Raw genomic sequence first — 27,362 nt, forward strand, 5'->3', positions numbered from 1 at the left:
ACAAGACATGAAAAGCAGATAGGATTGGGTTGAAAGAAATAAAATTGCTGTTTGCAGAAGGCATTATTGTTCAAATGGACAATGTAAGAGAGTGTACAAGTTGTTAGAGCCAATGAGAGTTCTGGAAGGTTGACTGATAGAAGATCAACACACAGAACTGACAGTGTTGAAACACGTGCAGCAGTCAGCTCGAAAACAAGAACAACAGCCTGTCAGGGAATAAATTGGACAAAAGGTTTTAAAGACTTTCACAGGGGAAACGTCTAACCACTTATTCAAGGACATAAAACCCCTGAGTAAGGAGGTGCCGAGACTCAGTAATGACCTAAAGATGTCAGTTCTCCCTAAATGCAATTCAATTTCATAAAATTCCACGTAGGAATTGAACTTGGCAAACACATTATGAAGTTTATATGAAATAGACAAGCAACTTTAAGGAAAAATGACGTGTGTTTGGTTAAAGGAGTATTTTCTTTAGCAGATACATACTTACTTGAATAAGCTATACTGATTAAAACAATATGCACTTGTCAAAAGCGCAGGCAGACTGGCCTGCGGAGCACAGAGGACAGGAACACACACGACCACAGCACCCTACAGATGGCCTTCTTCCCCAAGAGGGAAGGGTGTGCTCTTGCAGAAGCGGTTTGGGGACAAGTGGACATCCGCATAATAACAGGTCCTGCCTCACACCATACGCACAACAGCTCCAAGTGGATCGATGACCTCAGTGTGAAAAGAGGACAAAGAAAATTGGGAGTAGGGCTATGGAATTAAAGATGACAGTATCCGGGAGATGTAAATCACAAGGCATGTTTAATCATGCAAACGTGTTTTAGAAACCCATCCGCCTGACAGCCTGCAGTGAGGAGCTGGCATCCGGAGCGTACATAAGTCAGTGATCACATCCAAGCAAGTGGAGAATCCCCGGACGGTGAGACGATGTCAGGGCAGTAGAGCAGTGGGCGAAGGCGGTGCCCAGGCGCCCCACGAGCACCCGAAAGGCTGCACATCCCGCCCTGTGGTCGGGGTGGTCCCGCGTAGCAGTGCGGCGAGCCTCTCGCGTGCCAGGCCCCCAGAGCTAACAGTTCTGCTCGTTTGGAGTGTTGTTGAGGATTTGGGGGATAGGGGCGTCCTCCCCAAATTCACACGCCAGATTCCTAACTCCCCCAGTACGTGGGGAAGTGACTGCGTTTGGAGACGGGGCTTTTAGAGGCCCCTCAGAAGGTCCTAATCCATTGTCCTGGTGTCCTGGTAAGAGGCGACCTGGATGCACGGGGAGACGCTGGGTGCCCACGCACCAGGGAAAGTGCACGTGCCCAGGAAAGTGTGCACGCACAGGGGAAAGTGTGTAGTGTGTGTGCCTGTAGAAACGTGCATCTGCACAGGGGAAAGTGCATGTGTCCAGAGAAAGGTGTGTGCGCACAGGGGGAAGGTGCGCGTGTGAGGGCAAGGCCTCCTGAAGAGGCAGTGAGAGGGCGGCCTGAGCAGACCCTTCTCCTGTGACCGGAGGAAACCAACCCCACAGGCGCCCTGACCCCGGACGTCCAGTCCCAGAACTGTGAGAGGACGATGCCTGTGTCTGAGCCGCCCAGTCTGTGGTGTTGGTCGTGGCAGCCTGGGGACATGGACACCGGGAGCGTGTGGGAATCACCCTCACCCTGCCCCACGCCCAGCAGGAGTGCACTTTAACCCCACAGCTTGGGAGGACAGTTTGACAACCCCGGGCCCCAGCACCCCACTCAGGAGCGGATGCCTGCATGGCTGTCACACGGAGCTGTGAGGACGCGGCCAGTGTCCCAGGTTACTGGGAGCAGCCTGAACAGCCACTGCGGGGAGGGAGAAATCGTGTCCTCACAAAGTCATTGCGTACACAGCAGGCAGGGGGACGCACATTAATGATGTGGCCCAGCGTTTATGGCTCTAAAATCAGAGGTGGGATGGGAAGAGCAGGTTGCAAGGGCACCGCAGCCTGAGGACAGAAGGACGCGCTCTGCCACGTGCAACCGTACAGAGTGAACGTGGGACATGCCTGGAGGTCTAGGGCACAGCCGACGGCTCTGTAGCAGGGAGCCAGGACTGCAGAGCCACCTGAGCGATGCTGCCTCGTGTGATGGCCCAGGTCTCAGTGGCCCAGGATTGCCTGGGCAGTCTGCCATCCTCAGGCCATGGCTTCCACCCCTGCGTCCAAGGTGGCTGCCTGGGTCCTGCCATTGCATCCAGTGGGGAGGCAACAAGCAAGGGCTTGCCGCCCAGAGGATGATACACATGGCCTCTGCTTGGGTTCCGCCGCCGGGCTGCTCGCTGGCCTGGCCCAGCTACCCTAGACAGGACGACCCCAAGGCTGGCACCCAGCCAGCATGGGGGGGGCTGGAGGCCAGAGCCTGGGGACGGCTGGCAGTCTCCTGGCAGAAGACCCCTCCTCCCTTCAGAGGGAAAGTGGGGAGGGCCATGGGGGAGCACACAGCAAGTTTCTGCAGTTCTGGTGGCCTGATTTCTTTCAAAAGATCTGCAGTCGCGTGGAGATTTTGTTAACTCTTGTCTGTGGGTAGGTGGGTTTGTGGCATCGCTCTCTAACGTTTTCCTCTATCTCAGAAGACAGACCCGAACGCCGTTCCTCTGGGCTAAGTGTGGAGCGTGGCCCTTCCGTCTCTCCTGCTTTGAGCAGACGCTGCCAGAGGGAGGAGAACACGGTGTGTGAGCAAGGCCCCCCCCAACGTGGGAGCGCTGGGTTTCCACCTGTGGCCGGGTGGCATCTCCAAGTGGGCGTGTCTCGGGCGGGCTTGGCTTCCGTCTGTGTCACTGCTGAATCTGCTACGATTACAGGCTGTTTTACAGAATAACAGTCCAGGTCAGGGATGAATCGCTGTTTCGGGGGGGGGGTGCGGTTGGTGTGTTTATTCACAATTTCCTTAAGGGCCATGCGTTGTGCAGTAAATGTTGTCCTTAGCTTTCCGTGATCCAGCCCTTGGGCCTATCCCTCAGAAACAACCTTGGAGAAAAAGCAAATAACGTGTGTTTTGTTGATCTGGCTCAGGTTCTGAACGCAGACGAGCCTTTTCACTCTTCTAACGTTGGCACAAATGGCACCAACTTGAACATCCTTTAGAACACCAAGAAGGGAAAGAAAAAGAAGAAGAACCCACAAATGGCTGTAGACGCGGTTTGCCGTCGGTGGGTCTAGCCCCAGGTCTTCTGGGTTTTTTGCACTTTTGAAAAGATGCTTTAAAACACTTACATACAGGAGGTTGGGAAGGGATAAATTGGGAGTTTGAGATTTGCAGATACTAACTACTAAATATAAAACAGATTAAAAAACAAATTTCTGTAGAGTACGGGGAACTATATTCACTATCTTGTAGTGATCTGTAATGAGAAAGCATGAAGGTGAGTCTGTGTGTGCGTGTGTGACTGAAACGTTGTGCTGAGCACCAGAACCTGACACAACACTGCAAACTGACGACACTTCAGTCAGAAAGAAAAGAAAAGCTTACACACGGGAGAACTCGACCTGGCCCCTTTCCTGTCTGCAGCTCAGTCAGGTGGGAGCGCTGGGCGGCTGCACCCAGAGCCCACCCCTGCGGTGTCCCTGGGCCGTCACCTCCCCTGCCGGGCTCGCCTTGCGCCCTGCGGCGGCCCCTTCCAGACACACGAAGTGGGCGAAGACGCGGGGCCACCTTCTACTCCGGCTTCTGTCCCGGCACCATGCGTGGTCCCTGTGCGTCCACGCGTGTCCCTGCTTGCGTGCGCACGCGGCCATGCTTCGGTCCCCTTGCCCAGCAGCGCTCCTGGGTGGGGACGGACCGGTGTCTGTCCAGGTTTCCAGTCTGGGGCGCTTGTGAACCCAGCTGCTGGGAATCTTCATGTCCGAGTCTTTGTGCGGGTTTATGCTTTTCCTTCCCCTTGGATGGACTCCCGGGGGAGTGGGGTCGGGGCGCCATCCGTCCGTCCGTCAGTCTGCCTCCGCGCGTCGGGGTCCCAGCCCCAGCCCCTCCGCCTCCTGCCAGCACTGGGCGTGTGGCTCTTGTCTCGGCCCTTGTAAAGGGAGTGTGGTATCTTGTTGAGCCTTTAATCTGCATTTCCCTAATAACTAACAACATTGAGCATCTTTTCGTGTGCTTGTTTATTATCCACATACCTTTTTTGGCTAAGTGTCTGTTCAGATCCTCTCCCCATTTTTACTGGTTTACCTTCACATTATTGAGTTTTGAGAGTTCTTTGCACATTCTGGATAAAGCCCTTCGTCAGATGTGTGACTTGCAAGTATTTTCTCCCAGTCTTAGCTTGTCTTCTTACCCTCTTAACAGTGTTTTTCACAGAGCAAAGTTTTAAATTTTGATGACATCCAGTTTATCAAACTCTTTTTCTAGGCTGTCAATCCATATGCCTTTCCTTTTCAACACCACACTGTCGTGATTACTGCAGGTCTGTAACGAGCCCCTGTATCAGGTGGTGAGAGGTCTCCACCTGACTTTGTTCTCCATTTTCAAGGTTATTATTACTATTTTTCTATTGAAGTATAGTTGATTCACAGCATTGTGTTAGTTTCAGATGTGCAACACAGTGATGCAGTGTTTTACAGGTTGCGCTCCACTTAGAGTTATCATGATCTGCTGGCTCCGCTCCCTGTGTTGTACAACGTGTCCTTGTAGCTCATCTATTTCATACGCAGTCGTAGTCGTTTGTCCCTCTTGATCCCCTGCCCCATCTCCTCCCTCCCTCTTCCCTCTGCCCACTGGTGAGGGAAGTTTATTCTCTGTATATCTAAGTCTGTTTCTGTTTTGTTTTATTTTTTAGATGCCACATGTACGTGGTAACATAGAGTATTTTGTCTTTGACTTATTTCTAGGTCCATCCATGTAGGGTGTTTTTTCGTTCTTATTTATGGTTGAATAGTACTCCATTGTGTGTGTGCGCAGTGCGTGCGTGCGCGCGTGTACACGCCATATCTTCTCTGTCCAGTCCTCTGTCGATGGGCACTTGGGCGGCTTCTGTGTCTCGGCTGCTGTAAATAGTGCTGCCGTGAGCACGGGGTGCAGGTGTCTTTTCCAGTCAGTGTTTCCATCTCTTGCTGATACACACCCACACACCCAAGGGTGGGACTGCTGGACTATGTGGTAGTTCTGTTTTTAGTTTTTTGAGGAACCTCTATAGTGGCGGCACCAATTTACATTCCCACCAACTGTGTACGAGGGTCCCCTTTTCCACATCCTCGCCAGCACCTGTTATTTGTCGTCTTTTTGATAGTAGCCCTTCTGACAGCTGTGAGGTGTCCTTGTGGTTTTCATTCGCATTTCCCTGATGATCCGCGTTGAGCCTCTCTTCATGTGCCTGTTGGCCATCTGTGTGTCTTCTTTGGAAAAATAGTCTATTCAGGCCTCCTGACCATTTTTTAATTGGGTTGTTTGTTTGATCTTGAGTTGTATGAGCTGTTTGTGTATTTTGGGCAGCAACCCCTGATCGGTCATATTGTTTGCAAATATAGTCTCCCATTCCATGGACTGTCTTTTTGTTTGGTCAGTGGTTTCCTTTGCGCAAAAGCTTTTAAGTTGAATTAGGTCCCATTTGTGTATTTTTGCCTTTTTTCAAAGTTGTTTTGATTGTTCTAGTTCCTTTGCCTTTGCATATAAATCGAAAAGTCAGCTTACCGGTAACTGCAAAGAGGTCTTAGTGGGATTTCATTAAATCTGCAGAACTGGTTTTGGGAGAAATGATGTCCCCGTTTATTTAGATCTTCTCAGATTCCATGCAACAGCCATGGGGAGTTTCCAGCATGTGTTCCTGCATTTGTTTTGTTCGATTTAGGTATTTCTTTTTTTGTTTGGGGACTGTTATAAATGGAAGGTTTTTAAGCATGGACTTCAGTTGTTCATTGCTAGTATATAAAAATGTGACTGCCTTTCATCTGTTGCAATGGTGTCATACAATTTGCTAAGACCATGAGTTCTGGGAGCTGTTCTCACATTCTCCTACGTTCCGTGGGATGTTCTACATAAATGATCGTGTTGTCTGCAGACAAGAAGAGCTTTATTCTGTCCTTTCTAATCCCTCTTCCTTTTGCTTCCTTCTCTTGCTTTGTTGCCCTGGGCAGCCGTCAGTGCTGCGCTGTGTTGCAGTGGTGAAGGGTGCGCTTTGCCAGGTTCCCATCTTAGGGGACAACATTCTACCCTCACCATCCAGCCTGGTGTTGCCTGAGGGCCTTTGCACGTGCTCTTTACCAGGTTGAGGAAGTTCCCATTTTTTCCTGGTTCACCCAGAGTTTTTCATCACGAATGGATATTGAAGTTTGTCAGAAGTTTTTCTGAATTCATTGAGATTTTTATGGTTTTTCTTACTTACTCGGTTGATGTGAATTAAACTGATTGATTTCAAATATTGAACCAACCTTGCATTCCTGAAACAAACCCCATTTGGTTGTGGCGTGTTACTTATTATTCCTTTTATATTTGTCTGGATTCAGTTTGCTAGTATCTTGTTGAAGATTTTTATGTGAGTGTTCAGAAGGGGATACCAGTCTGTAGTTTCCTTTTATTTGCACTGTTTTTGTCTGGTGTCGGTGTTGGTATCAGGGTATTTGCTAACCTCTTAAAATGAGTTGAGAAGTACTCCTTCCTTTTTTGTTTTCTGAAGATGTTTTGTAGAACTGGTGTTATTCTGGTGTTATTTCTTCTTTTAATACCTGGTTGGACTCAGTTGGAGTTTTCCTTTTTCAGAAGTTTTTTTAACTATTAATTCAGTTTCTTTAATGGGCTAGGCTGTAGTTCATCCTGGTGAGTTTGGGCAGTTTGTGGCTTTCAGGAAGTTGGTACATGTCTTCTCAGTTCTCAGACACATGTGCCTGTAGCTGTGTGCAGTCCCCGAAGCATGCTCTGGCATGTCTGTGAGGTGCCCAGTGATAGTCCTTCTCTGATTCCTCAGACTGGTTGTTTTTGCCCGCCCCTCCACCTCTTTCTTTACTGCATCAATTGTATTGCTCTTCTCAAAGAACCGGATTTTGGTTTTATTATTTTTTTAAATTGTAAATTTTTAATTAAATTTAACTTAAATTATTAATTTTTTTAAATTTCACTGTTTCTGCTTTCATCGTCTGTATTTCCTTCCTTCTCACTTGGGTTAATTTGTTCTTTTCCTGATGTTTTAAGGTGGAGCTTAGATTACATCCTTGAAAGCATCTTTCTCTCCTAACAAAGGCATTTAGAGTTGTGGATTCTCCTCTCAGTTCTGCTTTAGCCGCATCCCACCGATCTTGACATGTTGTGTCTCACCGTCATTCACATGAAATACGTGAATACGTCTAACGTCCTCCCGGCCTCCCTCTCCGGCCTATTGGTGATTTAGCAGTGTGCTGTTGAGTTTCCCAAGTAGCCGGTGTTTTCCAGCTGTCTTTCTAGTGTTGGCTTATAGTTAACTCCATTTTCATAGGAGAACAGACTGTATGATTTCACTTCTTTAAGTGTGTGCTTGTGAAGCATTGTTTTACGGCCCAGGTTGTGGTCTGTCCCGGTGAATGTTAACTCTAGCCTTTTCCCTACAGTTTGTTTGCTCAGCACCACGGGGCCTCCACGGGTGGAGGGGCTGGGCTGGGGGCCCTGAGGGCGGCTCTGTGTGGGAGAGGTGCTGGCCTGTGTTAGGGGCTGTCAGGGGTGCACCCTGTTTGTCTCCAACCTGGAGCTGCCCCCGCTGTCCACTCAGGGTGCCTCGCTGCCAGGGGAAGCCCCTGAGTCTGTCTCCTGGCCCCTCTGGGCTCAGTGGAGGGCAGATGACCTCTCCATTGTCATCCAAGCAGCCCCAGAGCCACCGCAGGCCTGGCTGACCAGAAGTCCAGCTGGGGTGGGCGGGGCCCTGGAGCTGAGGTAGGAGGGGCTATGTAGATGGGAGGGGCCCTGGAGAAGAGGGGCGGGGCCCATTGTGGAGCCCTGGGGTAGGGGTCCGTGGGAGGCCGGTGAGCTCACAGTCGGGAGCGGCGCTCTGGACGTTGGTCCCTTGGTCCCTAGGGGCTTCCGCAGTGTGTGGTCAGGTGTCCTGCTTGCTCACCCTCCTGCCTGCCTGTCGGTGGACCCGCACTAGCTACCTTCACAAGAGGGAGACCCACCCTTGCAGACCCTCTGCAGGGGGCACTCAGTTCAATAGCCTAGGTGTGCTGATGAGTGCCCCCCATGTGCAGGGACCTGAGGACAGCTCCCAGCCTGGCTGGGCCTGGGCTCGGGCTCGTGGGAGACATGATGGCCAGTCTCCAGGAGTGACCAAGTTGCTGGGAGGTGCGGGCAGAGAGCCTGAGGTCCAGCTGGGGCTGGGGCTGCTGGGGCGGCCTTCCCCGAGTATGAGGAGGCCCGAGGGCCTGGTTGCTGCTGAAGCCATCTGTGCCCTTTGCAGGTTGTGCAGCCTGACCTTGAAGAAGCTGGTGGTCTTCAAGGAGCTGGAGAAGGAGCTCATCTCGGTGGTGATCGCCGTCAAGATGCAGGTGAGGGTTCCCCTGTCACTGCCCTAGAGTCGGGCCAGGCAGCCGGGAGACAAAGAGGGGGCACAGTTGCCCCGGCCGCCGGACCCTCACCTGTGCAGGCGGCCTGGGGCAGATTCAGATGCCCTGGTGGGGAAGGAACCACCCTCCTGTCTTGTCCCCCATGAAGGGCAGGCCACCCAGGGTCCCAGGACGGGGAGGAAATCGAGTGTGCTGAGCTCCCTCGCAGACGGGCCTCTCAGCGCAGAAGCCTGGGCAGCCCCTCCGCGCACCTCTGCACATGCCCCCCACACAAGGCGTCCCTCCACCAGCCCAGCACCCAGGCCCGGCCCAGCTGTGTCACCTTTCACTCCCATGCTATCATACCCTGTGTCCCTTGGGCCTCGTGGGTCCCTTTCTGCCTTTGAACAAGTGTCAGTTGTTTCAGGGGAGCCCACTTCCCCCACCCATCCTCGGGGGAGAGCAGTCCCCAGCCCTCAGTGCTGCCTTCGCCCAAGCCCTGGAGGAACGGTCCTGTTGGCTGTTAGGGCTGCCTTGGCCTTTCGGGGGCCCCCGGGGTCACATCTGCTCCCGGGGATGGGAGGTGGCCTTCAGTCCTTGGCTGCCAGGTAGCACCTCCTTTGGCCCTTTGTAGCCAGCCCCCTGCAGGTGTGGGCGTGTGTAGGGTCCACCTCTGCAGGCGCTCCCCGCCAGCACCGCTCACAGGTGGCCTGTGTAGCAGCTTCTGGAAGTGGGACTGTCCTGGGTGTGGCCACCGCGGCAGAAGTGCAGTGGGTATCAGTGCCTGTCCTGTTAGAACCCCAAGGCCGTTGGCACCAAGGGTGAAGGTCCTGTTTCCCCCTCAAGCCCAGGCTGCTGGAGCCCACGTCCTTGGCCTGGCTTAGGTGCCCCAGACCCAGCCCCTGGCTCCTGACACAGGGTCACTGGGGCTTCCTGGCTAGACCTTCAGGAGCAGCTCAGAGCCAGCGTGAGTCAGGCCGGGAGCCAGGCTCTGTTCCAAACTGGGAGCTCAGACTGGAGCCCAGGAGGCACGAGGCCTGTCTTTCCCAGTCATTTGCCACACCCGCCCCTGGAAAGCATTATGCTTTTGACCCGAGATCGGAAGAAATCCTTTTCCTCACCCAAGCTGCTGCTGTTCTCAACATCAACCTGGCCATGTCAGGTTGTGTCCCGGGGTCGGAGAAGGTGCCCCACGCAAGAACTGGCCCTCCGGGGTCTGGGTGGCACCAGCTGTGCTCTGGGCCTCCTGGCTCAGGGAGGGGGGATGTCGAGAGCTCTCCGGGCCTTCTGAACAAGGTGGCTGACCTATCCCTGGACTCTGACCTCCAACACGACTGACCCACTCACACTCTGGCCTCCTTCCTCCAGCTGCCCATCTCTGTGGTCCTGCATCAAGAACTCAGCCTCTGATGGGGGTCCAAGGCCCCCTCGGAGCTGCCCCGTCCCTCCAGCTCACCCGAGTGCCCCATCACCTGGCTCCCACTCCCCGCTAGTGTCCTCATAGGCAGACCCGCGGCTCCTTGCCTGCTCCTCTATGGGCATCCTCTCCAGCCTGGGTCCCCTGTCTTTCAGCACTGCTCCTGGCTCCCCAGCTACCCCCGCCCCCAGGCTCTTGTGAGTCTACTACATATATACGTACGCACGTACATAGGTTCAGTACTGCCCCTCCTCCGTTCTGTGTGTGGACCCTCCTTCACCTGACAGTTCAGGTCCTGACCTGAGTGGAATCAGATGTGCAAGAGATTTGGAAGAAGCTGCTGTGAGGGACAAAGGGCAATGGCCTGCCCTCTAGGAAAGCAGAGGGAGGGGGAGGACTGGCGGGAGGGGCCACCTTGGCACCCTCCATGCTGGAGCAGCCGCAGGTAGCAAGGCCTTTGGGCCGGCACCACCCGCGTCCAGTGGGCAGCAGCCTGGCCTCTGCAGCAGGGCATCCTGTGAAGCCTCACCCCGTCACCACACAGGCCAGCCCGCATGGTGCTGAGGATCCCTTCCCGTCACTCACATCAGCTCCCACGTCTGTTCCTGGGCCCACACCCAACTCCTGTCTCACCCATTTCTCTGCACCCCTCATCTTGGTCAAGTGCCTCAGGAGTCACCCTGACACCCCCCAATCACAGCCGCCTGGTACTGTCTGCTCTCCTTCCCACCTGTGAATCCAGCTCCTGGTGGTGCCCCCAGACATGGGTCTGTCCTGCGTCCAGCTTCCTACACTGAGCACACCTCCAAGGCTCGTTCATGTCCTGACAGTTATTTAGTGCAATACTATGATGACTTTTTTAATCCATTTGAATTTATTTTGGTGTAAGGTTTGAGGTTGGGACCTGGGTGTTTTCTCCAGATGATTTATTATTCATGTATCACAGACATTCAGTGATTGGCTTTTCCTGCCGACCTGAAGGCTCACTGTTACATACTGAGTTTGTCTTCGTGTGTGCACGTGTTTTCCAGATCTACTTCTGGGCGTCTGCTCCTCTCCCTACCCTATGATGGTGCTGCCCTGCTTTAATTAGCGACCTTTGGACCCATTCTGCTCTTGCGGGGGCAGCCACCCTTCACCGTTCACTTTTGCAGGAACGCTTGGCGTCTTGCGCACCTGCTACATCCCATCGTTACCACCTGCATCTCTTGGCTGCATTTCCGTCCAACAGTTGCTGTAAATTTGGCAGTGACCACTCTTAATCGTGATCTCTCACTGCTTAGGACAGATTCGCAGAGGTGGACGTGGTGGTGCGTCAAAGGATATGGACGTGTTAAATAAACTGTTGGTAACTCTCCGCACGGTGCCTTAGGGAACCACACGTGCTTGCGTGTCCCGCCCGGCGACCCGTGGCTCTTCGTCCGCCCGTCTGCGCAGGCCGACGTCTTGGCTGTTTCACTTCGAGATGCCCTCCTCTGACTCAGGCGCTGTCTTCTTGTGTCCCAGGGCTCCAAACGGATCCTGCGGTCCCACGAGATTGTGCTGCCCCCCAGCGGACACGTGGAAACCGACCTGGCGCTGACATTCTCCCTCCAGGTGGGCCGGCCCCGAGGGACTCGCCCCGCCCCCGGCTCAGTCCGGCCGCGGCCCCGCCCTCCTGCGCCGCGCCGCCGCTCCCTTCTGAGGGTCGGGAGTGCGCTCCGGCTCTTTGAGTTGGGTTTTCACAGCGTTGCCGTGAGGCAGAAAGCGTAGTGCGGCCAGGACTCAAGCGGTCAGGCTGGGTCATGGGGAGGAGCAAGCGGAGGCGCTCGGGGTGTGCTGGCGGTGAACGGGGGCCGCCAGGCGGGGCCTCCCGGCCTGTGTGGAACAGCTCCCGGGGAGCGTTGAGTGAGAGGTGGGCGCTCCTTAGACTCGGCAGGGTCCTGCTTAACACGCTTGCTTTCGAGGGAAATCCTCTGTTCAGTACCAGTGCATTACAGGCCCGTTCAATGCCTCCTCCCTTGCCCTCGGTGTGCGGGACAGGGCTTAGGGGCCCTGCCAGCCCACCTCCCGCCCTTCCCCAAGGCCCCCTCACGCCGGCCCTGACCCGCAGCAGCTTCTGGGTTTTGTGTTGACTTTTCTTCTGTTGGGGCGGGAGTCGGGGGAGTCAGGTTTATTGGAGCATGATTTACAAAACCTACAAGTCACCATTTTTAAGTTTATGGTTCCGTGGGTTTTGGCCAAGGTGCACAGGTGTGTAATGACCATCGCAGTCAAGGCGGAGGGCAGGTTTTTATTTGTGACCCTGAAGGAAAACTTGTGCACGTCTGCTTTGTGCAGTCTGAAGGCCCTGCCCTGCCACGCGGGGGGCCTGGCCAGCGCGCCGCCGGCCGGGGCACCTCCTCCTTGCCCCCACGTTGCGAGGGTGCAGGGTGGTCACTGCCCCCTGGACTTCCAGCAGATGAGCCACTGAGCAGTTGCTGCACTTCCGCAGACGCACGTGGGCCCCTCCCCAGGGGAGGGCCTGCGCACGTGGCGCACAACTGCCACCAGTGGCTGTTCATGTGGACCAATGCCAGGGCGTGCGAGACCTCATGAGTGTCGGTGGGCCTGGCCGTCTGCGTGGCTGTGACCCCCCCTTCTCCTGCAGTATCCCCACTTCCTGAAAAGAGAAGGCAACAAGCTTCAGATCATGCTGCAGCGAAGAAAGCGGTATAAGAACCGGACCATCCTGGGCTACAAGACGCTGGCGGCTGGCTCCATCAACATGGCCGAGGTGAGCCAGACCTCGCTTCTCTGCCCTCCCAGGAAGGGCATCCCTGCAGGTGCCCTGCCCCACGCTGCCCCCGGAGCCCCTCAGCCCTTCCCCAGCGCCTCCTGTGTCCCCTCAGGCCCTCACTGCCCACCTGCCCACCCAGGAAAAGCGCCCTGGTGCTCTGGCTCGGCCCCTCCCAGCTGCCTCCGCCTCGAGGGACGCTCAGAGCAGTCAGGGTGCGTGGAGTGCGCAGCTGGGTGTGAGTTTCTCTGTGGTGCGATCAGGCCTTAGCCAAGCCTCCTGGCCCTTGGACCACAGAGTAGTGCAAACAGGTGGGGCCTGGACTCCACTGGGCCCTGGCTGTGCCCTCCACTGGCCCAGGGGCTCTGGCCACCCTGGGCTTCCTACCTGCAGGCTGTTACTGGGCTCAGAGGAGGCTCAAAGTTGCCGCTTTGTCCTCACTGGCCATGCAGGCTCTGTCCTTCAGGGCGCCGCCAGCCCAGCCCAGAGGCCCAGTTTCTCTTCCATCCTCCTCTGTAAAGGAGAGAGAAGAGTAGGTGTTCCTGGGGCTCCTACTGTGGTTCCAAGAGGGTCGGCCCCACCACCCACACCCACACCCCACTGCCTAGCTGAGTCCTCACCCATTTGCCCTTTGTGGTCCCTCCTGGACACGGGTCCCTAGAGTGGAATCCCGAGGGTCTGGGCTGGCCCACAGCACGACCTCACACTGCTGCTGCCGACCACCCCCCCGCCTCCGACAGCCCTCAGTCCTTAGGGGCTGAGCCTGCCGCTGACCTCACCAGCTCAGCCCCGCATGCTCCCTCTGGACCCATCCAACCTTCTCCCGGGTCTCCTCTTGACCTCCTGCCCCCTGCTCCAGAGCTTGCCCCGCTGAGGTGTGGCCCCTTAAGTCAGCACTGACAAAAGCCCGTCAAAAACCCTGACATGTGCATCTGCGCGTTGGGGGTTCTGGGGCGCTGGCCCTGCTCCAGTGTGCTTCCAGAACCATGCCCTGCCTGCAGGTGATGCAGCACCCTTCCGAGGGTGGCCAGGTGCTGGGCCTCTGCAGCGACATCAAGGAGGCCTCAGTCAAGGTGGCCGAGATCTGGATCTTCTCCCTGTCCAGCCAGCCCATTGACCATGAGGACAGCACCATGCAGGCCGGCCCCAAGGCCAAGTCCACGGGTGAGTGCAGCGACAGGCAGCGTCTCTGCCACGCATACCACCTCCTGGCTGCCATCCTGCAGGCTGAGAAGTCAGGGAGGGGATGTCAGGGAGTGCGGGCTGTTCTCCGGGCTTCCGGTGTCCAGGCCTCTGCCCTCACACTGTGACATCGTCAGTAATCAGGTCTGGGGTCGACCACAGTGCCTTCCAGGGTCTGGGCACAGTCCTGGCATGGGCTGTCGCCTCCGCCACAGTTGTCACTGTCCCCTGAGGTGAGGAAGGGCAGATGGGGACCCAGTCCAGCACAGGACCCAGGCTGACCCCCATGATGGGCAAGGAGGGCCGTGGCGGCCACCGTGAGGTGGGGGTGGGCATGTGGCGGTGGCAAATTGCAGCCGCCTCCGCCCCCATCCGTCCACCTGCCAGGGCCATCTGGCCTCCGTCCCCATGGCCGCTGGGCTGTCGCGGTTCCCTGCACGACCAGGGGCCATCACGAGGGCACCCCTCATTGCCGGGACACCGGCCGGAACCTCAAGGAGCCCTCCATTCCATGTGCTCGCTCCGCAGATAACTACTCCGAGGAGGAGTACGAGAGCTTCTCCTCTGAGCAGGAGGCCAGCGACGACGCCGTGCAAGGGCAGGTAACCGGGGCCGGCGGGACACGCTGGCCTCAGGGCTCCTGCCTAGACCCCCAGCAGCTGCGCAGCCCCCAGTGGATGGGCCCAGGACCCTCCAGAGCTACCGTCAGGAGCGCAGCACGGGGCGTGAGAGGCTGGGAGCCTGGCCCCCATGTGCCGAGCCTCGTTCCCCTGTCCCCCGTCCCCCGTGCCCTGTTCCCCGTCCCCGGAGCTGGGAGTGCGTCAGCAGACAGCTGGGGCGCCTGGGAGCCCAGCCCCTCCCTGAGCCGCCCAGGGAAGCCGCACATCCATGGGTGGTGGGAGAGGGGTCCCAGGGGCACTATGCGGGCAGCCCCAGGCTCAGGCACTGCACATCTCTGCAGGATTTGGACGAGGACGACTTTGATGTGGGGAAACCCAAGAAGCAGCGGCGATCGCTAGTAAGAACGACGTCCATGACCAGGGTCGGTGGAAACTGGTTTTACTAACCCTGGGGGGGAGGGGGGGCGGGCCTGGGTGGGGGCACTGGGGCGCTGGCCAGTTGAGCTCTCAGGAGGGGTGGGTCAGGACCTGAGGCACCCATCCTGGGGTCACAGTGGGTACCGTGCCGTTCCCAGCAGCCCAGCTCTATGGCTTCTCCTGAGGTCCAGTCTTTCCCCAAATATTGTGTGAGGGCAGGAGACTCCAGGCTATGGCCCTGCCCTGGAGGGGTTGCGAGGCGTCCGGCTATTGTCAGAGCCTCACTGGCAAGCGGGAGCCAGGTGGGGCGTCCCTGTGCCACAGGCCTAGAGGGCAGTGGGCAAGGTGGGCTGCCTCCTCATTGCCCAGGCCCCTGCCTTTTTGGCCCAGACACACCCTGTGTGAGGCCTGCACCCTGTTTCTGTTCTGGGCAGGTGGCCTCAGGGGCTTATCCTCCAGGAGGCAAGTCCAGGCAGGGGCCACAGCCCATCATGGGATGTCCACCACTGGGCACCCAGGGCTCCTGGAAGAGCTCTCGGTGCTGGGCCATGGCCTCAGGCCAGGCCAGGGCGGAGCGCGGCCAGGGAAGCCCCCAAAACCTTGCCCCTGTCTGGCGGTGCTGGGAAGTCATGGGTGGTCCCGATACATTGAGTGCAGTGCATGTTCTGGGCCATGTTCACAGCCCACACCTGCTAGGGCAGCTCTGTCTGAGCCTCAGTTCCAGGACCCGGGTGCCCAGCTTCTGCAGTGGGGAGTGTGGGTCTCCCTTTGTAGGGTCAGCCTCTGAGGGTGGCTGAGTGACCATCTTGGTCAGCGGCCAGTGGCCAGAGCTGAGCCTCTGCAGTGCAGGGCGGCACCGGGGCCAGGTGGAGCTTGGGCTCTCACTGAGCCCCTGCCAGCAAGTCCCAGGGAGGAAGGGCCGGGCAGCCTCATGTGCACGGAGGCTTCTGGAAGAGCCACAGATGTGGCACACACCCTCCACCTGGTTCCCCTCACCAGCTCTGGGCTGTCAGCTCCGCCTGGGTCCTCCTTAAAGTCTGGCCTCAGCTGTAGGTTCAAATGCTGATGAAAACACTTACCGCTGTTCAACTGCTGAGAGCCACAGGAGGGTCCACCAGCGTCGCGGCGGGTCTGAGCTGGGGCCGCAGCAGCCCGGGCGCCGGCCTCGCCATGCTTTCCTGGGGGAGGCAGCTGCTTGGGTTCTGACCCTGCTCTGCTTGTCTTGCAGCAACAAAACTTCAAGCAGAAAGTCGTGGCTCTGCTGCGGAGGTTTAAAGTTTCCGATGAGGTGAGTGAGTGCCCCCCCCACTCAAGGCCCACGGCGTCCTGTGTCGGGGGAGGGCTCTGGAGGCCAGTTCTGGGCGAGGTCCTGGCTCTGCTGCTGCTGTCCTCGTGGTCCTCTGAACATCGCTGTCCTTGCCCAAGAGAGTGGGTGATGGTGGTGCCCCCAACCCCGGGGACCCTTGAGGGGCCAGCAGGGGCCCCAGGAGGTGCCACTATGTTGCCTGAATTACAACTTGATGAACAGACCTGGAGGAAGGCCAGCATTGTCTCTGGGGGTGACCACGGGTTTTTCTGTTTGTGTTTTTTCGTTGTTTTTTTTTTTTTTATATAAGTTGATTTTAATTTTTAGAATAGTTTTAGGTTCACAGCAAAACTGAGCAGGAAGTGGAGTCTCCATGTGCCCCCGTCACCACACACACAGCACCCCTCCCCCACCATCAATATACTGTGTGTTTTAAAAACCTTTTTTTAGGAGGGAGGGTATAGTTCAAGTGGTAGAGTGCGTGCTTAGCCTGCACAAGGTCCTGGGTTCAGTACCTCCATGGAAAAAACAAACTAAATAAATGTAATTACCTCCCCCCTGCAAAAAAAGAAAGAAAGAAAGAAAGAAAGAAGAAATTTCTTTTAGCCTTTTCTCAGTCTCCAAATTTTCTATGAGTTTGTATAACTTTTACAACCAGAAGAAAAATACCCTGTTGTTTTTAATGTGATCAGAAGAAAATCCGTCCCCAGGTTCTGGACCCCCCCTCCCCCCGGCCAGGAGAGGTGGCGTGTAGGTGTCTCAGCCCCAGAGCGCTGTCCTCTCACGCGGTCACGACAGCATGGACCCCGCGGCTGAGCACCCACACACAGGGAGGCTGTGCCCTCAGAAGCAGCAGTGGCGGGGCCAGCAGCTCGCTCTAGACACAGGTGCTAAAGGCAGGCCCGTCTCGGCCACAGTCCTCCCCAAGCTGATCTACAGATTCAACACGAGTGCTGTCCGATCTCCAACGCCTTGCTGCAGAAATCAGCCAGGTGGTCCTAACCCTCATGCCTAAAGGCAGGGGTCCCGGGATAAGCAAAGCAGTCTTGACAAAGAACAAAGCTGGAGGACTCGCCCCTTCTGTTTTCCAAACTTGCTCAAAGCTACCGTGACCAGACGGCGTGACGGGGCAGTGAAGGAAGGTGGGGTCCAGATACAAACCCTTCTGTTCGTGGTCAGCTGGCTTTCGACAGGATGCCGAAAGCGTTCCGGGGGGTGGGACGGGGTGGGGATTGGCCTTTTCAGCAAATAGTACTGGAACAGCTGGAACTCTGCCAAGGAATGAAGTGGGGCCCTACCTCACGCCGTGCACAGAAGTAACTCCCAGTGGGTCAGAGGCCGACGCGTAAGAGCGAGAACTATGGAACTCTCAGAAGAAAACCTAAAAGTGAGTCTTTGTGGCCTGGGTCAGACAACAGTTTCTAGGATACGGCGCCAAGAGCACCAGCGAAGAAAGGGAAAAAAGGCAAGTGGGGCTGCACTGAGGTTTGGAGCCTCCGCGCTCCGGGCAGAGGGCGGAGCGGCAGCCCGTCGGACGGGGGAAGGTTGTCTGCACATCGCACAGCTGACAAGGAACTTGCGTCCGGAATGTGTGAAGAACTCTGACAGCCCCAAAACAAAGCAGTGCAATGAAAAATTAATTGTTCACTTTAAAAATCGGGCAAAGGCTCTGACTAGGTATTTTTCCAAAAAAGAAATGCAAAAAGCCAATAAGCACCTGAAAAGATGCTCGTCGCCTCCAGGCATCAGGGAAGGCAGGTCAGGGCCACCACGAAACACCACTTAGTACCCAGCAGGGTGGCTGTCGTCAACGCGGAAAATCGGTGCTGGAGAGGCTGTGTCGTGACTGGAACCCTCACACGTGCTGGGGGAGCAGAAAATGGTGCAGCCACTTTGGAAAACAGGCTCGCAGTTCTTCAAAAAGTGAAATATGCCTGCCAAACGCCCAGCAGTCCCACGAGAGATGGTCACAGAAGCTCCGTGTGGAGCAGCAAACACAGAACGGCCCCAGGTCGTCCTTTCCGTACATGCATCACGCCGAGCAAGAGAAGGCTGCCGCCATGTGATTGCAGTTCTGTGCCGTCCTGCACAAGACCTGGCGCCCGGGGCCTGGGGGCACTGTGAGGGGGCAGGGGCGCCCTGGGGAGGGCAGCCTTTTCTGGCCTGATTGTGATGGTGCCACGCAAAGGCTCACACTGTGTTTGTGTGTTAAAGCACTCTTCTGAGACCTGGGAAGGACAGCCACACCGTGCCCAGCACCCCGTGACCTAAGGTCCCCCAGGGACACCTCTGGGTCTGGAATAACAAGACTGGAAGAAGGGTGCTTGGTGGCTGTGCACCCGTCTGTCCTGCAGACGCCCCTTCCTGCCAGGCCAGCCTCACCCGTCTGACCTCACTGTAGGTCCTGGACTCGGAGCAGGACCCTGCAGAGCATGTCCCCGAGGTGGAGGAGGACCTGGACCTCCTGTACGACACGCTGGACATGGAGCACCCCAGCGACAGCGGCCCCGACATGGAGGACGATGACAGCGTTCTCAGCACCCCCAAGCCGAAGCTCAGGTGGGCGCCGCCGCCGCCCTCGTCTGCTGCCGCGCGCGGGGGACACAGGGCGTGGCCACCTGCCTTCAAAGCAAGGGCCAGCCCAGGAGGAGGTCCACGCAGCTGGTTGTGCAGGTGTCGGGGCCAGAGGGAAGTGGGGTTTGGGGAAGCAGGCCCTCGGGGGCGGGGAGACACAGGCCCTGAGAGAGCTCCTGGGGAGCGAGAAGTGGCAGAGTCGCAGTGTCGCGTTTGCTTTTGGGAATGTCTCTCTGGAATCTGCTGGGAACACGAAGAGGGAGACCAGTGAGGGGGCGGCTGAGGTCAGCCCTGTGGGGGCCGCTGAGTCGGGGAGGGAGGGGCGGGCTGGGAGGTTGTGTGGGAGGCCAGGGCTCTGGGCGTGGGGCTAGTGGGAGGTGGGCTGAGCTGGGGGTGCTGGCTGGGCCGTCCCAGGAGGGGACCAGCGCATGCGGGGCCGCAGGGCTCCCTGTTCAATAGGGAGGCAGGCCTGCTGGGAGCCTCAGAGGGTGTCCGCCCCAAAGGAGTCCTGGGGAAGGTGGGGAGCCCGGAGGCCGGGCTGGGCAGGAGGAGGGAAGGTCTGAGTCAGAGTCAGGAAGGTTTGTGGACCCTTTGGTTTTCAAACTTCTTAAAACAAGCATCAGCAAGACACAGAAGCACACACAAGAAAGGGGTGTGCCATGTTGTCACGTGCCCCCAGCCCATACTGCTGCCTCCCAGACCTGTGCCGGCCTGGCCCCACCTCAGGCACCAGTTCCCTGGGCTGCTGACCGGTGCCCAGTTACTCCTGGAGTTTGGCATCAGGTCAGGGTGTTGGCCGCTGGCCTCCTGGGGGCTCTGGGCACTGGTCTCAGGCTCGGCCAGGTGGGTGTAGAACAGGGGTCCCGCTTCAAGGCCAGCATGTGCAGCCACGGTCCTCAGTCTGCGGACCCCTCTGATCTCCCTTTCCCTTCGCCGGAGAAGGTCTCGACCAGCCCCTGTTACTGCAGCTGCCGGCTGGCCCAGGCCGTCCCCCTCACCTCCCCGCCTGTAGCTCCGTGGCGTCAGCTGCACCTGTGGAGTGAGTCCCTGGCCGGCAGGGTCCCAGTCCTGCCTGTCGCTCACGGTGGTCACGTTACCACGTTCCCCCCACGGCTTTACCGTCAGTAGTCCCGCCCCTCATTTTAGCTGGACCTTAAGTCTGCCGCCTGCGTGTCGCTACCTGCTGGGCGGGACGTGCGACCTGGGTTTGCCCGTGCCTGGCAATGGCGTCCTCACTGGGCTGTCCGTGTGCTCCTGTGTTCCTGCCAGCTGGCCGTGGGGCCCCAGGGCTCCACTGGACACCCCTCCAGCAGGGCTGTCCTGCAGTTGCTGTCCGTGCTGGCCGCCCTCCAGGGCTAGAGCTGACATTGGATGGGGTTTCGGGGTACAGGTCTTCTCAGCTGCTCTGAGGGTGGATGGAGGAGCTAGGGGGCAGTTGGCGCCCAGTGTCCTTGCCTATGCCGTGGTCCTCCAGGGTGGGGGCCCTGCTCTGCATCCCACCCCCCACCAGGCCCGGTGGCTGCACCTTCAGTGGGGAGGGGACTGGGATGACCCCTTCTCTGTCCCCACCACTCAGGCCGTACTTCGAAGGCCTGTCCCACTCCAGCTCGCAGACAGAGATCGGAAGCACCCACAGCGCCCGGAGCCAGAAGGAGCCTCCGAGTCCGGTGAGCGGCCCGGACTCAGGCAGCCCACACTCCCGCCGGGACCCTCGGGATGTCCCGGTCCTCTCTGCCTGTCGGAGTCACTCGGGGTGCCACTTACACATGAATCAGTGCTGGACAAACCTGAAGCTCAGTGCACTTTTGGGTTGTTCCCTGTCCCCTGCCTGCAGCTGGGTGACTTTCCTGGGGCAACCCCAAGCCCACGGTCAGGAATCCCAGCCAGTCTCCCCAAGCTGTCTCTGAGCCTGGAACCCCCTGCCCAAAGGTGACGCAGTCTCGGCACCCCCGTTGAGCTCAGCCTGACTCCTTTCCATCCTGTCCACACAGGCCGACGTGCCCGAGAGGACGCGGGCCCTGGGAGGCAAGCAGCCAAGTGACAGCATCTCCGACTCAGTGGCCCACGTAAGCAGGCAAAGGGCCATGCTCACGCCTGTGGGCCGGCACAGAACCCACTTACAGGCTGCATTCAGGGTCTGACCCCTGACCGGGCAGGGCAGGCTCCACAGGCAGGTCCTCTTGCTTCCACCGCCCAGGGCCTGTGTGTAGAACCACAGTGAGGGGCCCCCTGGAGTCACCCCCATCCCAGGAGCGGTCAGAGCCCTGTCCACGTGCCAGGAGCTGCCCGCCCGGTAGAGGCCTGAACACCCTCTCCCAAACCAAGGCCCCTTGGGCACAGGAGTGTGTCCCCACGGTTCCCTCCTCTGCCCCTCAGAGCGCACCCCCCGCCGGGGAGCAGCCAGCGCAGCCCGAGGAGAGCCCGGAGGTGGAGACCCCTGCGCTGGACGTGTTCACCGAGAAGCTGCCACCCAGCGGGCGGATCACAAAGACAGAGTCCCTGGTCATCCCCTCCACCAGGTGACCGGCCGCTCCGGGGAGGCAATGCCTACATGGGCCAGTGCAGGAGGGATTGTGGATGCCCCACTGGGTCGGGGCCCATCTGACTCAGTGAGAATCACTGGGGAAATACACGGGTCTCCAGGCCCATCCCTGGATGTCCACGTTGGACCCCCACACCCCTCCGTCTGCAACTAGCCACCTGCAGGTCTGACTGGGCCGAGGTGCGGCTGCCTGCTCCGAGGGCAGGGACAGTCCCGCTGTCCCTCTCTCCCGTTCTCCTGGACCTGGCCCTCAGGTCCTGTGGGGCCCATGGGCGAGGCTCCAAGGAGAGTGGGCCCAGCACCCGTGCAGGTGGGCACAGCCCTCAGGGAGCGGGGTGGCGTCCAGCACGGGGCCTCTGTGGGGCGGGTGGCGGGGCCGGGGCCCCAGGGCCCCGCCTCCCGGGGGGGCCCAGGGCTGGCGAGCAAGCATCAGAGCTGGAGTCTGAGTTGTGGGGACTTGGTGGCTTCCTGGTGGAGGACAGTCTTCTGGGTCTGTCACGTGCCCTCTTCAGCCCTCTGATGCCCTGGTCAGATCTGGGCCACAGCCCTCGCCCCCGCTCTGCTGCCCCTTCCCTGGGTGCCCGGGGTCACTCCTTGCCAAGGCTAGCCACGGGGCCACAGTCCCGGGCAGCTGACACTCACGTGTTGCATCAGGCCTCACGCCCTAGTTTCAAAGTGTGTGTGCCCCACGTCAGCCCTTCACCCCACAATCCGCCCTCGCTGCCCACCACCTGCCCCGCCACCCCGTGCAGATCCACTCACAGGAGAAACGAGAAATAAAACCCAGCATGAACCCAGCGTTCAGTATTGAACCCTCCCCCTGGATTTTCACCCGATGGGAGCCCCCGCCCTGGGCACGAGAGTCAGCCTGTTTCTGCCAGACCTAGGTTTTGTTTCTGTGCAGGATTTTTCCAGAAGCAGTGGCTCTGGGTGCTGGCATTTACCTGGTGGGGGTGCACAGAGGCCTTTGTCAGGACAGAGGGCTACCTGAGTGCCAGGATGCCGGCACTGGCCTGCACCGGGCTTGTCCCAGGGTGGTGGTCTGTCTTCACAGGGCGCCCTGAGGTCCCTCGTGTCTGCCCCGCTCAGGACAAGGAAGCAGCTGTGGATGAGGCCCCACTCAGGGTACCCAGGGGCCAGGGCACAGGCTGGACCTTAGGCCGTGGCTGCCGGGCCCCCTGAGGTTGGGCTGTGTGGCCTATGGCCCTGCTGCCCTCCAGCCGACACTGACCGTCCTTGGCTGTCCCCACCGCTGAGTGGCCCCCTTCCCTGGGGCAGTGAACGTGCCTGCCCCAGCCTGCCCTGTCCCCCACAGGTCCGAGGGGAAGCAGGCTGGCCGCCGGGGCCGGAGCACGTCCTTGAAGGAGCGGCAGCCGGCGCGTCCACAGAACGAGCGGGCCAATAGCCTGGACAACGAGCGCTGCCCGGACACACGGAGCCACCTGCAGGTGCGGGCGCTATGGAGGGCGGGCGCCCGCTGGGGGCCGGGACCGGGGCCACCCTGGGGTGGACCCCACGCTCTGCCACCTGGCCGGCTGGGCTGCAGTGGCCCCACAGTGTCTTCAGCCCTGGGGCCGCTGTCTAGAGCCAGGCTGTGTATCTGAGTGTGGGCGGGGCTGGGCTTCCCTCTCTGCTCCCAGGTGGCTGCTGGGGGGTCAGGGGGCAGGTGAGGGGGCGGGGGCGGCACCCCTTGTGCTGGGCATGGACGGCCCTGTGTCTCCAGATCCCCAGGAAGACTGTGTACGACCAGTTAAACCACATCCTCATCTCCGACGACCAGCTTCCTGAGAACATCATTCTCGTCAACACCTCAGACTGGCAGGGGCAGGTGGGGAGGGGCTGGTGTCCTCCCTGCAGGCCGAGCGGGAAGTGGCGGTGCCTCCTCTCTGTAGGATGGGGGCGGGGGGTCTGGCCAGCATCGCCTGCTGTGGATGGCTGCCCCGGCCTGCTCCCAGGCGGGCTGGTGGTGGCTGGCTCAGAGGCTCCCCCTCTCCCCTGCCTCCCAGTTCCTCTCCGACGTCCTGCAGCGGCACACACTCCCTGTGGTGTGCACGTGCTCTGCGGCTGACGTCCAGGCGGCCTTCAGCACCATCGTCTCCCGGATACAGAGATAGTGAGTCCTGCTCTGCCCCTGACCGCCCAGTGGCATCGCTGCCCAGGTGTCCGTCGGGGCCTCTGCGCTCCACCCTGCATGGGGCTCTGCCTGTAGCCCCACAGGCTTCCTGCAGCCCTGTCTTCTCTCAGAACTGGGTGGGTGGCTGGAGCAGTGCTGGGGGCGCCTGAGCAAGGCTGGCAGAACTGCCCACCCTGCGTGGGGCGTCCGCTGTCTGGGAGGCCTGGGTTTCAGTGGCCCCATCATAGTGGTGAGCTGTGGGACAGGCCCTGAGTTCAGGGGGAGCAGGGGAGCCCTGGGGCCCCTTCGGGCTCAGTGAGGCTGGTCCTCGCTGCGAGGACGGCTCCCTGAGGTGTCTGTCCCCTCTCGTCCTGCCGCCACCGACCGCAGCTGCAACTGCAATTCCCAGCCCCCGACCCCCGTGAAGATCGCGGTGGCGGGAGCGCAGCATTACCTCAGCGCCATCCTGCGGCTCTTCGTGGAGCAGCTGTCCCACAAGACCCCCGACTGGCTGGGCTACATGCGCTTCCTCGTCATCCCGCTGGGTGAGGGGCCGGTGCCACGTGGGGGATGCTGCCAAGCTTGATCCTGCAACATGGTTGCCCCAGAGGTGTCCACGCCCCGAGGGCCCCGCAGTTAGGATAACTCATTGCCGATTTTGGTTTGTTGTCAGACATGCAAAGCAGTGGTTAGTTATTGATCTTCTTAAGTCATCAAAATTCTGTGTGGTTTAACTCTGCCAGAACGAGGTGAGGCCTAGAGGAGACCCCTCCCCACAGCGCGAGACCCGCCGCATCCGAGGCTGTGTGGTCCGCGGGACACACCCTGGCGCGGCCGGGTGGGCCGTCTGCCCAGGCAGCGGCGGAGCCGCCTGGTCCAGGAGCCACGGCGCAGAACTGCGGGGCATGTGGGGGTTAGCACGTCCTGACGCTGCCCCCTCGGCCCGCAGGCTCCCACCCTGTGGCCAGGTACCTGGGCTCCGTGGACTACAGGTACAACAACTTCTTCCAGGACCTGGCCTGGAGAGACCTGTTCAACAAGCTGGAGGCCCAGAGCGCTGGTGAGGCCCGGGCCTCGCCGCCTGCTCCAGCCCTGGCCCAGCCATGCCACACCACCCCACCTTGGTGTCCACAGCCCCACTCCCCTCCCACCCACGTCCCAGCCCATCCACGACCCCACACCCCTCACCTCCACTCCACCGTGCCCCATTAGAATGGGGGTTGTACTGCTGTCCTGAGGCGAGACTGGAGAGCTGTGTGCCTCCCTCCCGGCCACAGCGGTCCCTGAGCTACAGGGGGCGAGGGGTCAGTGGACAGCCTCAGCCGGGACGCTGAGGCTGGATCTAACCAGAGGCTAGATCCTGGGGCAGGGCTCTTCAGGATTTGGAGAGACTTTGCGGCCCTCTCCCCTGGCCGCCCAAACTTGGGGTGCTGGGTGGCCTTGGGGAAGCCGAGGTGGAGCTGGGCAGAGTGCGGCACCCCACAGACCCCTCCCGGTCTCCTCGTGCAGTGCAGGACACGCCGGACATCGTGTCAAGAATCACACAGTACATCTCGGGGGCCAACTGTGCCCACCAGCTGCCCATTGCAGAGGCCATGCTGACCTACAAGCAGAAGAGGTAACTCTAGGGCCTGGGTGGGTGGCGGTGGGGTGGCGACCCCCGGCGGCCTGCGTCCTGGCTCCTCGGGTTGCTCACTGGGGGCTCCGTGCCCAACCTGGGCTTGGACGGATGTCCGGGAGGGATCCAGGCAGCTCCCAGTTCTCGACTCCGGGACCCTTCACGGATCCTGAGTGGGAGTTAGGATGAGGTGGTCACGTTGTCTGTTTTTGTACGTGTTGGGTTTTCCCACAATAAAAGTTAAAAGGATAGTGGTCGTGGTGCCTGGCCCCTAGCAGTGACCTGCGCCCTCGAATCTGGGCACAGGCTCCTTCAACAGCCGGGACTTCTCAGGCGGGGAGACATGGTTCTCGTCCTGCCCAGTGCCGGCCAGCAGCCAGGAGCCGTGGGTGGGACGCCGAAACCCTGCGGGGGTCCAGCTGCCCGCCCACCTGCCCACATGGGGTGGAGCTGGGCGCACAGGCCTCGGACAGGGCAGTCCTTCCAGGGACTCCCAGGTGGGAAAGGGCAGGAACAGGGAGACTGCAGCCGGTTCCACGGCGTGGAGCATCTCTGCTCCCAAGAAGGGGACGTTAAACATCTTGTAAGGCAGGAGAGAGATTTAAGCTGAAGCCTCTGCCAGGTGCCACGGCCAGTCCTGCACGACTCCGGGTTCTTCCTCCCGTTAGGGAGCCGCCTTGCCACTCCTGAGCCCGTAATAACATCCTGTGTTTCTCTTTGGTGCCTTTCTGAAAAGGAGAAAGAACTTGCATTTTGACTTTACCCTCAGGTACCGCTGTCCCTGGGTCCGTGGCCCCTCCGTCCCCTGGCTGGTCTTTAGGGCTGTTTAGCAGTGTCAGCAGCTGTTGTCATCTTCAGATTCACATCCCCTACTGCCCGCTTTCTCCTTCGGGCGGGGGCCTGTGCGCTAAGGAGCCGGGCCTGCACCATCACAGCCCTACCCGGCTCCAGTGACCACCAGGCCTGCAGCCCAGAGGGTGCTGGGCAGGCGCTCTGTTTCAGTCCACAGTTTGGGTGTAAGAAGTGGCCAGTTTAACTCCTCAGTGAGTCGCTGTGTTTCTGAAGCCAGGGGTGTGGCTGCCCCTTAAATTAGCAGCAGGTGCTGGCTTCAGCTCTCGAGCTGCTGACCGCTGACTGCTGGCACCATACTTGCTGAGTGTGGGCTTCACTCCCAGGCTATCGTACTTGTTAACCGGCCCACATGCCAGTAGCTGCGGGGAGGACGGGAGGGGACAGCGAGGCGAGGCGATGGGGAATTGGCCAGGGGTGACATGGTGGCCAGTGTCTGGCTCGAGCCTGGCTTCCGGCCCCCTACAGAGCGGCAGAGCACAGCCTGGGGGGATTCCCAGCAAAGTTCTGTGGCTTACCTAGATGGCTGGCCAGAACACTGAGACCCCTACACACACGTGAAGAGCCATGCCCTGGGCGGTCCCAGCACTGCCCACACACCTGCTCTGCAGGGGGCCTTTGGTTATTTGCTCTCCCGGCAAAGCCCCCTGGGAGGCTCCTTGGGCCCCGGGATGGACCAGGAGGAGGAGTCTAAGCCCATTCAAACATGCTGCTAAACAAGCCTCATGGAGCTAGAGAAAGACCAGCCAGTGTGCCCCGCGGACCCCTCGGGCTGCCCTGTGGGCCTGCGACCCTCCCCTCCTTTCAGCCACGGCTCCGCGAGCCCACAGCATGCTTCGCAGCCTGGGCCGCAGCTTCTGTCTGTCCCGAGGTCAGCTCTTCTGAGCAGCAAGCCAGGGCTTGGGAGGCCCTGAGCCTCCTGCCCCCGCCTCCGCGTTACAGTGGTGACACCGGCACCGGGGTGGGGGGTGGGGCTCCAGCTGCCCTGGGCGGAGCTCGGGGAAGGGCCGCGTGTTGTCTGCCCTTGGAGCCCAGGGCCAGAGAGCAGGTCAGCCTTTGTCTGCTATGACAGAGAACAGACTTCTGTCCACCCGGGGGGGTCAGGGGATGCCGGGGAGGGTGGACGGTGGGCATGGCCCTCCTGGTCCCTCTGCATCAAGGATCCTACCTGCACTGCACCAGCTCCTGCCTGAGGTCAGACCTCACTGTATGTCCCCCGGGCAACGCCTAGAGGGCCGCTCAGCTCCCCAGGCCAGCCTCGTTTGGCTGCGTCCCTGGGCACATCCCGCACCACCCCTTCACCCAGGGCTCCTCGTCACGGAGCTGTGGGCTCGAGCCGTAGGAGTTCTGACCACTACCCCTGCCAAGAACACCTGTGCCCCCCACACACAGGGTCCAGGTGGAGGGCTCCCAGCAGCAGCCGGTGTCACCCCCGTCTCGCCGGGCGGTGCCGAGCGCTGGATGTCGTCTGCATGGCCCCGAGGCACGGCTTGGCTTTGTTGCTTGGGTCG

The 27,362-nt window shown here is 59.3% G+C and overlaps 1 protein-coding gene across 5 annotated transcripts in view; it reads left to right on the forward strand.

Moving 5' to 3' along the window:
- PACS2 (phosphofurin acidic cluster sorting protein 2) overlaps positions 1–27,362 on the forward strand; it is a 55,711-nt gene that overhangs the window by 23,004 nt on the left and 5,345 nt on the right. For 2 of the 5 annotated variants that reach the window (XM_032482858.1, XM_032482854.1), the window contains exons 2-19: positions 8,374–8,461; positions 11,382–11,471; positions 12,505–12,630; positions 13,632–13,794; positions 14,341–14,414; positions 14,774–14,854; positions 16,078–16,137; positions 18,557–18,714; positions 20,306–20,396; positions 20,721–20,795; positions 21,106–21,248; positions 22,587–22,719; positions 22,995–23,099; positions 23,278–23,384; positions 23,775–23,929; positions 24,334–24,444; positions 24,894–25,002; positions 25,739–25,771. In XM_032482858.1, coding sequence (XP_032338749.1) covers positions 8,374–8,461; positions 11,382–11,471; positions 12,505–12,630; positions 13,632–13,794; positions 14,341–14,414; positions 14,774–14,854; positions 16,078–16,137; positions 18,557–18,714; positions 20,306–20,396; positions 20,721–20,795; positions 21,106–21,248; positions 22,587–22,719; positions 22,995–23,099; positions 23,278–23,384; positions 23,775–23,929; positions 24,334–24,444; positions 24,894–25,002; positions 25,739–25,771 — 1,902 coding nt within the window. The remainder of the gene's footprint in view (positions 1–8,373; positions 8,462–11,381; positions 11,472–12,504; positions 12,631–13,631; positions 13,795–14,340; positions 14,415–14,773; positions 14,855–16,077; positions 16,138–18,556; positions 18,715–20,305; positions 20,397–20,720; positions 20,796–21,105; positions 21,249–22,586; positions 22,720–22,994; positions 23,100–23,277; positions 23,385–23,774; positions 23,930–24,333; positions 24,445–24,893; positions 25,003–25,738; positions 25,772–27,362) is intronic. The other 3 variants (XM_032482855.1, XM_032482857.1, XM_032482856.1) reach the window with 3 other exon arrangements.

The sequence above is a fragment of the Camelus ferus genome, chromosome 6 (genome assembly GCF_009834535.1).
Source record: "Camelus ferus isolate YT-003-E chromosome 6, BCGSAC_Cfer_1.0, whole genome shotgun sequence".
NCBI lineage: Eukaryota > Metazoa > Chordata > Mammalia > Artiodactyla > Camelidae > Camelus > Camelus ferus.